This window comes from Cnephaeus nilssonii, assembly GCF_951640355.1.
Source record: "Cnephaeus nilssonii genome assembly, chromosome: 2".
In the NCBI taxonomy this organism is placed as follows: domain Eukaryota; kingdom Metazoa; phylum Chordata; class Mammalia; order Chiroptera; family Vespertilionidae; genus Cnephaeus; species Cnephaeus nilssonii.
The window spans coordinates 104,333,419-104,345,981 of record NC_137073.1 but is presented as its reverse complement, the minus strand read 5'-3'; the positions used below and the strand labels follow the sequence as shown (position 1 = coordinate 104,345,981).

The window sequence follows — 12,563 nt, the reverse complement described above, 5'->3', positions numbered from 1 at the left end:
ACAAATATGAATCAATAGCCAGACTTAGGACACAATTTGTTTTTAAAAGTCATCTAAAGGACAAAAATACAGTGCATGCAAATTGAGATCATCAAACTGAATTATATTCTCATTTGAATACAACTGAAATTAAAGATTTTTCTACCTGAAGCCCTTCCCTAACTTGCAGGCAAAAGGATCTTAGATGACCACACTGATCACAATGGCAAAGGCTAACACAGGTGCTCGGTATGCATATGATTGCTTTGGTGGTCAGTATAAGTAGCTATCATAATCAATATCTACTTTTATCTTTAGAATATATTTAGAGAATACTTTATTTTTTTATTTTTTTATTTTAGAGAAAACTTTTTTTGATCTTATAATATATTCCAGAAAATGATATTGGAATACATACACTATACAGTGGTTCATGATTATATATCTTTTTATGAATTACAAAGATATGATGGTGAATTCTCAAATTTTCTTCCGCAATCTTTCATCTTTATCTAGCTTAGACAATTAAAGTAAATGGTTAGAGCCCACAGATGGATATGCTCATAGCTCTATACATAGAGTAGGAGACAACAGGTTATACAGGGAAGCCAGGTGTTAAGTCTCACTGAGATGGAGCCGAGTTTCTGAGGCACCTGGCTGGTGATGCTAGAAGAGTATTTAACTTTGGTCTTACTGGACCATCTCTATGCCTTTAAAGTATAAAGAAGACCAGCTCATGATTCTACTACATATTCCCAAGGTCTTATCTGATAAATTGGCTATGCTAGTTGGCATGAATGGTGCTGCTTCTAGCCATTTGTTGGTTAAAATGGAAGAGCTGGTCTACATAAGAAGAACAAACACGTTTGATACTTCTGTATTGGTCTTGGTACTGGTAAGGCCACTTAATGTAGTCTTAGCCAATATGTAATTTAAGTAATACCCTTTATCCTTCTTTAGATGGAAGGATAATTCACGTTAACACTTTCTTCTCATACATATTTCATTTGAAAACAAAAGACCAGATTAGAACTAATTTCCATAGGATTGTTCCCATAACTGGGTACATGTCTGAGAAGGAAGAATACAGTAGGCGAATTGTTTCTTCTGTGACGAGGTTTCTATTCAATAGAGAGCTGGCACCAGGCTGGTTTTCCTATTAGGCAGAAATAGGAAATTGGATGGTGAAGAACTACAGCACTCAGCAGGCTGCTAACCTACTTTGTTATTATAACTCATAGGACCTATGAATGCATTTTTTTCCCAGTAAAGCTACATAGTGACTTGTCAGCAAATTAGTTACTTCTTATCAGGACTTTAAAAAAAGTCTGTGGCAATACATTCTATTTAGAAAAAAAAATCAACAATGTATTAACACAATTTCTAATTTATAGAATTACAGATCTACAATACATCGCTACACCTCAAGAGAGGACATATATTTTCAATTAAGATATTTTAGCTTCATGTTTAGTTATATAATCCGTTATATTATTTCAATCAATCATTATCTAAGTAGTTCATTGGGCTCTGTAAAAGAAAAAGTGAACCAATTTTAACTTTGTCTTTGTATATTTGCTAGAGTATGAATAGATAATATAATAATCCCAGTTTTCAACATTCTGCTTGGGTATGGAAACTTGCAAATGAATGACATATATTCCTTTTTTTCCAAATAATTCCCTTAAAGTAGATACCAACAAACAACTCTTCCTACTCTAGCGCCCAGTGTGCCTGTGGTGACTATACCTGTGTTTGAGCTGGAAGTGACTGACGTGTCTCAATCCCCATTTGTCAAAATTTCCTGATCCCAAACCAGCTGATAGTCATTGAAATAAATGTCTACCCACTTTGTGTCCCCCAACCTTCAGTTTATACTATGCATAGACTTTATCTTAGGCCACGGGACGCTGCCACTGACATACCACTCTGTGAAGTGAAGAGAAGTAGTACTGTCTGGGTGGCTAAATTAGAAAAAAATGATAAAAAGAGGCTTGTCTGAAAGTCTGAATTTTCATGTGTCCCGGGCTTGGCAGGCAGAGAGAGGGCTAGTCCCGGGTTCAGGAGTCTCTGGGCTATGCACACATTTCAGAGACCTCAATTCACGTTGATACTAATGGCTTCAGCATGGAATTTCCTATTTTACTTGTTTATAAATTCCTTCAGAGAAGAGCCTACATGTTGATAATCTCTTAATTTTAGCTTTCAGTTAGGAAGAGTGGTCTGAACGAAGCCGTATAGAATGTGAGCACTGGTGAGGGCAGGGGCTGCGTCTCATTCCCTACTGTGCGTTCAGGGTTTAAGATCATGCCTGGCCAAAGGACGGCACTCAGGGAGACGGCACTCGAGATTACCTAAATGAAAGAATAACACACACACACTCGTTTCAGAGCTGAAGTACAGGAACTTCAGTGCTTTGCCTGAAATCACCGATGTTTCAGTGGTAGAGGCAATTCTGGAATCCACGACTCTACACTCAATTCTGTCAGCTTTTACCCTTTCTAGTCTGCCATCTTGATGAGTTAGGATGGATTAGCTACGTCAGGGAGTGTGTGACAAAACGCATGCCTCTGGAGAGGATCTGGAGGGTTGCACACCAGCTTTTTCATGCCTAGACCTGCAAGTGAAAGGTGACACAGCCATTCAGAGACCCTTGAACATACTGATCAGAGGGATCCATTCAGCTGGAAGAGAGCTGGGAAGATTACATGGTGTGACTGTTTGGTTGTCAGTAAGTGTCCCTGACACATTCTCTCAGACGAAAACAAAATTGGATTGTTGCCTAGATCTTCTAATCAAATCCTTTATTTTCTCTACATAGGTTTTATTAATTAGACTCTCCAGACATTTTATATCTCTTTTTTTCTCTGATATTCGTAGTTAATATGGCTCACACATCTTACTTTTTTTCTGGAATATATTATCTTATGTATATAGAACTGAAGAGCATTAAAATTTTATGAATTTTGTGTATATTGCCCAGGAGTTCGTCAAGTGATTACTTATTTTTGAAGATATAATTTGATGTACAATTATTAAAGCAAAAGTCATCCAAAGAAGAACACTGAAAATGCATAAATAATATAATAACTCATTTTCAAATACTGTTAATGATTACTCACTTGATTATAAACAACGAATATTTTATTGTTAGCAACCTAGGCAAGGTTGGCATCGGATCTGTGTGATATCTGGATATATATAAGACATATTACCTGATCTCTAGAGTGGCATCTCAGGATAAAATAGTGTGTAGATTTCTTCAAATCACAACAAAATAAAACATAATGTATGACCTTGACTTGGCTTAAAATATTTTGATTAGATTTCTCAAATAAATATGAGTATAAAACTAGAAATACATTTCTTATCCTTATAGCTCTTGTAAAATAAAAACAAAAAGAAATTTACAAAGCAAACACTAAAAAAAAAAAATAAATGTATCTTAGCACAAATCTACTGTGATGGATGATGTTGTTTTGCTGAAACCAGATAGTTGCATACAATCTCTTACATAATAAAGAGGAAATAATCAAATTGACCATCACTCCAACACACAAGATGGCTGCCCTCATGTGGTCAAAGATGGCCGCCACAAGATGGCCAGCAGGGGAGGGCAGCTGTGGGTGATCAGGCCAGCAGGGGAGGGCAGTTAGGGGTGACAGGGCCAGCAGAGGAGGGCAGTTGGGGGCAACCAGGCCTGCAGGGGAGGACAGTTGTGGGGGGACCGAGGCCTGAAGGGGAGGGCAGTTGGAGGGGACCAGGCCTGCAGGGGAGGGCAGTTGGGGGGGACCAGGCCTGCAGGGGAGGGCAGTTGGGGGGACCAGGCCTGCAAGGGAGGGCAGTTGGGGGCAACCAGACTGGCATGGGAGGACAGTTAGGGGCGACCAGGCTGGCAGGGGAGGGCAGTTAGGGGCAATCGGGCTGGCAGGGGAGCAGTTAGGTGTCGATCAGACTGGCAGGGGAGTGGTTAGGGGCAATCAGGCAGGCAGGTGAGCAGTTGGGAGTCAGCAGTCCTGGATTGTGAGAGGGATCCCAGATTGGAGAGGGTATAAGCTGGGCTGAGGGACACCCCCCCCCATGCACAAATTTCATGCACCGGACCTCTAGTGTAAATACAGTGCTGTTATGGCACTAATTATTGTAGAGTGTATAGTTTAACACAATACAACCGTAGGCTATATAACAAATGATTAAGTTTTCCAACTCATTTCTCCTTTTGACTCCAGTGAAAATTTTGTACCACATTTAATATATCATTTAGCTTTCATTTAGTATAAATGGATTGTTTATTTATTTACCCATAAGCCAGATCATTTTAAATAACACCTCATGACACAACACACTTCAACAAAAGCAAATCCAGACTCCATAGTTAGGTCATTTAGCTGACCCGATGTTCATAATATGCTCATGTTGAAACTTTTCTAACTATTGCCAGTGTTTACGAGATTGCTGGGGGAAACTTGTGGGATCCCTGAGAGTAAACTTGCAGACTTCAAGGAGAGAAACATGACCCTAGGAACGTATTATTTAGCTACAAATCCTTCTCTATTTATTCTGGAAAATCATTCCCTAAATGCCATAAAAATTAAAATGTTAGTTTCAATTTGTCATAATTTTCATGTTCTTAGATTCTTAAAATAAATATTTCATATTTGTAATTTAAACCAAAAACCATTACTTCTAATCCCTTGAATAATGAACTAAGACAATGTTAGTGTGATATGCCTAAATCATAGTCACAAAATACCATGGGAATGACAAGATTTTAAAAATTAATTATATTATACATTAATTATCACACTAATACAAGATTTTCATTCAGCTAGAATTTTATAATTCAAACATTTCTTGAATAAAACAAAAGCAAATATTACAAATGCAAAGCAAGATTAATTCCATTTCTGGTAGCATTTTGCTAGTCAAATCTCCTATTTCAGCAATTCAAATAATCCACCATGGTATTGACTGACTTAAAAAACACACACATATAAATAATTATTTTAGTGATGAATTAATAAAGATTGCAAAGGAAATAGCTTAGAGGGACTGAACCTACTTCTATGGAATGAAATGCAGATTAGAAACAGTTAATATAAGAAAAAATATATTGAATAAATAACCCATTAAAGATACAGAATAGTTATAATATGAACTCTGTCTCATCATAGGACATATATGGATAATTAGTTAGTGATATATTGGTATACATAAAAGTATAGATATGAATGTGATTATAGTTAAAGAGAATTTTAAAAAAATATTTGTATATGGATATAAATAACAATGCAAATGTGGTTAAGAAGAATTTTTAAAATATATATATAGAGAGAGATAAGAATATAGCTATAAATGCAAATATGGTTAAGAAAGATTCAAAATGATATTTAAGGATATAAATGATTTAAAATGAAAGATGTTGTAAAGAAGGAAGGCACAAGGAATTCACTAAATTTTCTCATAAATAATTTAATATCAATTTCATATGGACAATGCATAACTTTTAATCCAATAACCAAGAATGACCAGTGTCATCTGCACTCCTCCTTGTCTGGTCCCTTAAGTTTGCCTTCCCAGTTTGACTTTGTTTTTCTATATCTACATCTCATATCAGGTGCCACTTTTTAGTTTCACAGCTCAAATGCTGATTTTACAGTGAGTTTCTACTGCTACTTGTGTGTTGTGACCAAAGATTCTATCTTTCATAAATACCTTTAAATAAAAATATATATATATATATATATATATATATATATATATATATATATATTTACTGATTTCAGAGAGAAGGGGGGGGGGAGAGAGACAGAGAGAGAGAGAGAGAGAGAGAGAGAGAGAGAGAGAGAGAGAAACATCAACAATAGGAGAGAATCACTTATCAGCTGCCTCCTGCATGCCCCTCATTGGGATCGAGTCACAACCCACCTGGGGAATGTGCCCTGACTGGGAATCGAACCACAACCTCCTGATTCATAGGCCGACACTCAATCATTGAGCCTTCTGTCTCGGCTTTCATAATTACTTCTAACTGTTCTTTGTAATCTGTACCATACAAGATATTCTAGTGTGGTTTAGAACAGAAATTGTGGCATCAGATAGATAGGCATTCTAACCTTGGTTCTACAATCCATACTCATGATGTGACATTGGATAATTAGTTTAACTTCTAAAAATAGGGGAGGACGGTGCTTACCTCTCTCTGTTGCTGTGAGGACTAATAAGAGAGCATATTGTGTATGTATATTAAGTATGACATACAAGTGTAGGGAGCTTTTTTCATACATTAGATTTTCACTTCTCCTTTATGACTTTTTATGGAAAGTTTTCTAGAACACAAAAGCTTTAGGACAGACAATACTATCTCCAAGGTAAATGACACCATCAAGATTCTCTATTGGTACAAAAATGCCTTTTTTTATGGTTTTATCTCTTTCCTATCACCAATATTCACAATTTCACATATTTTTTTGTGTGAAAATTAGCTTAATTTTCACACCAACTTAAATGTTTCCCATCCTCAATGTTTGAGTTAAACATAGAAATCAACTTAAATGTTTCCCATCCTCTATGTTTGAGTTAAACATAGAAATAATTGCAAAACAAATTAATCCAATTTCACAAGTAAACCTGCAGCCAGAAAAAGACCCAAGAAGCAAACTGTAAACTCAGGAAACACACTTTATACAACAACTAAGCCATAATTAAGGTTTGATGATGTGAGATTAAACACACACACACACAAAGGAGAACATGCAGACCAATCTAAAGAAAAACCAAACATTAACATTTTCTTCATTAAATATGCTTATCACTAAATATAATAAGTAGTATATTGCCCTACATTATAATTGTACAGTTATTTGGACTGTATGGACACCCCAAAATACCCTTTTAATAAAGACAATTGTTATTTTTTTGAAAGAGAGTATCATGCTAAGTAATATAAGTCAGATGAAAAAGGACAAGAACCATATGATTTCACTCATGTGTGGGATGTAAAATGAAATGCAATGAATGAACAAAGAAACAGAAAACAAACTCATAGATACAGACAACGTAATGGTGGTTACCAGGGAAGGAGGGGGGAAGAGGAAGGATAAAAAGGGTAAAGGCAGTCAAATACAAGGTTATGAAAGGAGACTCGACTGGGTAGTGAGCACACAACTGAATACACAAACAATCCTATATAATAAAAGGGTAATATGCAAATCGACCAAACAGTGGAACAACTGGTCACTATGACACACACTGACCACCAGGGGGCAGATGCTCAACGCAGGAGCTGCCCCCTGGTGGTAGTGTGCTCCCACAGGGGGAGCTCTGCTCAGCCACTGGCGAGTGCAGTGGCCTGCCTCCGTGGCAGCGCTAAAAATGTCCGACTGCAGCTGAAGCCTGTTCCCTGTGGGGAGTGACCTAAGCCATCAGTCGGACATCCCCCGAGGGCTCCCGGACTGTGAAAGGGTGCAGGCCGGGCTGAGAGAACCCCCCAACTCTCTGTGTCCACGAATGTCGTGCACCGGGCCTCTACTGTATTATAAAATTGTATACCTGAAACTCATATGTTATTAACCAATGTTACCCCAATAAGTTTAATTGAAAAGACAGAAATAAATAAAATGTAATGCTAGAAGAAAATATGAGAACTAACATAAGTAGAACAAATATTTGCAAATGTATATACGAAAAATATTCACTATTGTTTCACTTCTTTTGTGAGTGTTGCACTATTTAGAGCAAAACATATGCTCTTAGACTTAATGTGAATATGGTTATATTTAACTTTATAAATCAAATGTATACTTCACATATTTTAAAGATATTTTCATATCTTTTAGGGCAAAGTTTAAATGCTACCTTTGCAATGAAGTCTTCCCTAGAAAGAATTACTGTTTGAAATATCATTGCCCCTTATAACCAGCTCATTTGCTTTTATACTAAGACACATGTCTCTGTACGTTTAAGAATGCCTAGAATTGCATGTCATGAATATAGTAAATGCTAAAATCAAGTTGAAAGAAAGAAGTTATTCTAAAGAGTAGGCATTTAAGAAAAAAGATTTCCCACTGAATTTAGAGCTAGAGGAAGGGAGAGGGAGAGACAGAAACATCGATGTGAGAGCGAAACATCATGTTACCTACCAGGGATCGAGTCTGTAACCGGAGCCTGTGCCCTGACTGGGAATCAAACTGCCAGACTTTCGGTGCACGGGAAGATGCCCAAACAACTGAGCCACACTGGCCTGGGCAGGAGTAGGCATTTTATTTATTTATTTATTTATTTATTTATTTATTTATTTATTTATATTTTTATTGATTTCAGAGAGGAAGGGAGAGGGAGAGAGATATAGAAACATCAATGATGAGAGAGAATCATGGATCGACTGCCTCCTGCAAGTCCCCCACTGAGGCTCAAGCCCACAACCCAGGTATGTTCCCTTGACCGGAATCGAACCTGGAACCCCTCAGTCTGCAGGCCGACGCTCTACCCACTGAGCCAAACCAGTTAGGGCAGGAGTAGGCATTTTAAAAGGAATGTTGTACTATGGTTATTTGTGTGCATGTTTGTACCTGTACCTTTGAAATAAAATGCCTCAAGATACCAGAGTAAGATACCTAAAAATAGAGGCTGTACCATATACGAGTACATCCCCAGGAACATTTCACGTAGATGAAATTTTGTTGTAGAAAAGAAACATAACATCTGATTTTCCATCCATGGAAGCAAAAGGAAGTTTTCTCTAAACATCGGTGGGGGGAAATTCTAACAGAAACAGGTAACTCTTTGGTAGGGCATTGCAAACGTGGAGTGGGACATAACAGGAGGGACTTACGACCATCTTGTTGAGCGACACCCAGCAGTCGGAGGGGAAGTCCTGCAGCAGCGGCACCAGGAACTGCAGGCAGCCGTCCCAGTGGCACAGCAGCAGCATCATGCCGATGAGGTTGAAGATGCGCACCACCGCGCTGGCCAGGTCGTAGGTCATGTGGAAAATCTGGGACCAAAATATAAAGTCGGTTCTTATAATCAAAAATTTTTAAAAAGTCAAGAATACTACCAATGTCAGTAGTCATTGATATTAGCTAGTGTAAGTACCGATTTCATAAAAATATGAGAAGGCTTTTACAAAGAGAAACAGAATCCCATGTCTTTCTCTCTGCCCTGAGACCGGGCATTCCGCTTTCTGAATATTACAAACGACTGTGGGTCCTCTGCAAAGAACAGAGATAACAGAGATATATCAAATGTATGGGTCACGTTTAAAAAGCATTGGTTTTGCCCAGCCAACGTGGCTCAGGGGTTGAGCATCAACCTATGAACCAGGAGGTCATGGTTTGATTCCCCAGTCAGGGCACATGCCCGTGTTGTGGGCTCGATCCCCAGTGGAGGGTGTGCAGGAGGCGGTAGATCAATGATTCTCTCTCATTATTGATGTTTCTATCTCCCTCTGCCTTCTTCTCTCTGAAAACCAATAAAAACATACTTAAACAAACATTGGTTTTGCAAGTAATTTTCATTTATGTTCTTCTGGGCATTTCAGCAAAGCTGCTTTAAAACATGATAGCAAAATTGACAAGTGATAACAACCCTCTTTTTTGTCTCATTCCTTGTTAAGATAATGAACTTACTGAAGGACAAAATAATAATAATAATAGTAGTAGTAGTAATAAGCTAAGAACTAAACACCACTGACAAGGGGAGTTTAATTGTAAAATATAAAGACTGAGAATTAATTGCAGTTAATTTTTAGCTATATGAGTGCAATTCTTTATCTGTGTATATTGAACATGAATAGTAGCCTTTGAGATAACAATTCCCTGGATTTGGTTAAAAAAACAGTTGAGCAACATTTAACAAAGAATAAAATCATTATTTCCATTTATATTGCTTGCACGGTATAGGCTAACCTTTTCTATGAATCTTTCTAATTGACCTTTTTAAGAAATTAATAAATATGGCTACACTACATATGCAAAGACGCAGCACCTGGAGATATATAGAATCACATTTTGTATAATTCTCAAAAGAATAACTTATTTTGGAAGTAAGAAGGACAAGTATTGCAAAATTGAGGAACAGAACAAGCCCCACAAAATTTGTATTTTGATTTAGAAAACAGATCTTTGTAAGGAAACTTCTATAATTCTTAATAGAGGTAAGAGGTCAGGATTGCTGGAGTTTTTCTGTTATAAAATTACCAAATCTGTCTTCAATTAAATGTTTTCCACCTTGCTCCATTTCTATTAGCCACTAATTCCTTCTTTAAACAATCTTCCTTTTTGACACAGTAATTACAGTGAGCAAAAAAAATAATCTTGCTTTGTGGAAAGTACGCACTGTTCTGAATTCCTTTCAAAAGTAAGTTTGGGGTCCTAGATTTAAAGGCAACAGCTCATGTATTTTGACATTCAGACAGCTATACACATAATTTAATTAAGGCACTGAGAATTTCATTTTCCCTTAAGTTATTTTTAATTTGTTTTTGTATTTGGCAAACCCATAGAAAAGTCCTTTTGATGTTACTGCCTGTGATATTTCTTGGTCACTGAATTTGTAAATAGAAGTTGTATAACATTTTCATCAAAAATTTCTCATTAAAAGTAATATAGTAAGACATAGTAAAAAAGGTTACTACTATTAAAGTAGAAAAAAATCACCATGGATTAAAATTTTGTTGTTTAGTAATAGAAGTCTATATTTATACCTAAGTATTTCCTGATAAAATAGTTCAATCTAACGTTTGTGCATTGTTGGAAATTAGGGTAAAATGACAGAATGTGAACTCTGGAGCAAACAAGAAACTAATTACCTTTCAACTGGATTCCTTGAAGTAAACAATAACTATGTGAAACCCTCGTCAAAGTCTGTATATTATAAGCACACAGGTAGCAATCATTGTTCAGTTACAGACCTTGGAGGGAGATCAGGGCTGTCAGAGGGACTAGTGCCATTCTTAGTAAAGCTGACCTTCATGAATTTTCCATTTTGTTTTTATAGAATTTGATTTTCTCTGTGAAATCTTCAGGGATTATTTAGTGAATTAAAGGTAACATATGCTAATATCCACCAATGCCTTTAGAAAAACCCTATTACTTCTGAAATGTTTTCCAGAGTAACATAAACACTATTTTTATAAAGGAAGTTGTGGGGGAAAAATAAAGTCTTTCATAACATATTAGAAACACATTGTTTCCATTTACTTATTTATTATTTATTTATTTATTTACTTACTTATTTATTTTTGGTGCTACATGTGATTAAGGAACTCCTACTATATCAGGAAAATCCCTAGAATCAAGCCTGTCCTCTACCCCATTTCCATTCCCAACCTCACAAAGCTAGCATACGGTACTTGTCCAAATTTATATACTAAGTCTACTATAAAGAGCGCTCGGCAATAATTCACATAATTAATTTCATAAACTGTAAACTGTCTCCCCTTTTGGCTTTTAACATTATATGTTCAAATGTGATACCACTTTTTGGGACTACCTAAGTTTAGAAGAGGCAGAAGCAAGCTGGCTATTTTGACACTGGTTAGTATTGGAGGCTAATTTCAAATAGTCAAGTCCAAGTATCTCCATCCTGATTTATCTACCTGTCAGAAGAACGTCACGATGTACACAGTGCTCATTTTGATGTTTACACACATGAGTGTGTGTAGTGCCTGCCAGGGCCCCACCTGGTTGTCTCTTGAGCTCCTATAATTCATCTACTCTGACAGGCACAGTCATCAATCACCTGGGGCCAGTTGCTGAGATTATTAATGGCCCTGTTAAAACCTTGCTCATGGAATATTTGGATTGAGAAGATCATTTTCTTATGGAGCTCAGACATCTGTAGACAGTCAAGCTAACCCAAGACGTAAACATCTGATCTAATTTGTGCATTGCCACAACTTCTCAGTGTCTAAGTATGGCGTGTGGTGTAAATCTAAGTGCGACATTACTGGACTCTCTGGTCAAGCACCATATACCATTGATGACAATAGCTTCTGGGTTTTTTGGTGTGTTTTTTTTTCCCCATCTACAAAGTGAATATCTATTGTGGAGTGATAAATTCTTGTCTAAATCAATTATTTTAATACTATTTCCTGCAAACTTGACTTCACACAAAAATAACACCACAGATGATGCTCAGTAAACTGTTGAATGAATGAATGAAAATGTTGCAGGTGTTTAACAGAAAGAGCATAAGTAATTGCTTATGATTTTAAGAGTGTGACATTTGCTTCTGTGCTTTCAATCAGGGAATTAAAAAGTTAATTATTCTCTATCTTCCTAGTGATCTGACTTAAAACCTGATTTGCATGCTCAGGGTGTGGGTGGCAGAAAGATAGGACGTTCTGACCACTAACAATATGCTTTTAAGTGGCATTTATAAGACTCGACTGGATAAAAAGAAGAATTAAAATAAGTTTTAAAAGCAACTCTTTCATTTCCTTTTCATTAAAAACTAGACTACAAAACCTATCAGTGGAAGGCTCTTGCTTTACATTTGTTCAGCTCAGAACTCTGTGTTGTTCATATGACTCAGTGAAAGAATAGATCTGGTCTCAAATCCCCCCTCAATTATTTTTTTTA

At 36.8% G+C, this 12,563-nt stretch overlaps 1 protein-coding gene across 1 annotated transcript in view; it reads right to left on the bottom strand.

Annotated features, from left to right (window-relative positions):
- Positions 1-12,563, bottom strand: part of HCN1 (hyperpolarization activated cyclic nucleotide gated potassium channel 1) — a 313,423-nt gene that overhangs the window by 117,412 nt on the left and 183,448 nt on the right. Inside the window, exon 3 of the mRNA XM_079800292.1 lies at positions 8,813-8,974. Coding sequence (XP_079656418.1) covers positions 8,813-8,974 — 162 coding nt within the window. The remainder of the gene's footprint in view (positions 1-8,812; positions 8,975-12,563) is intronic.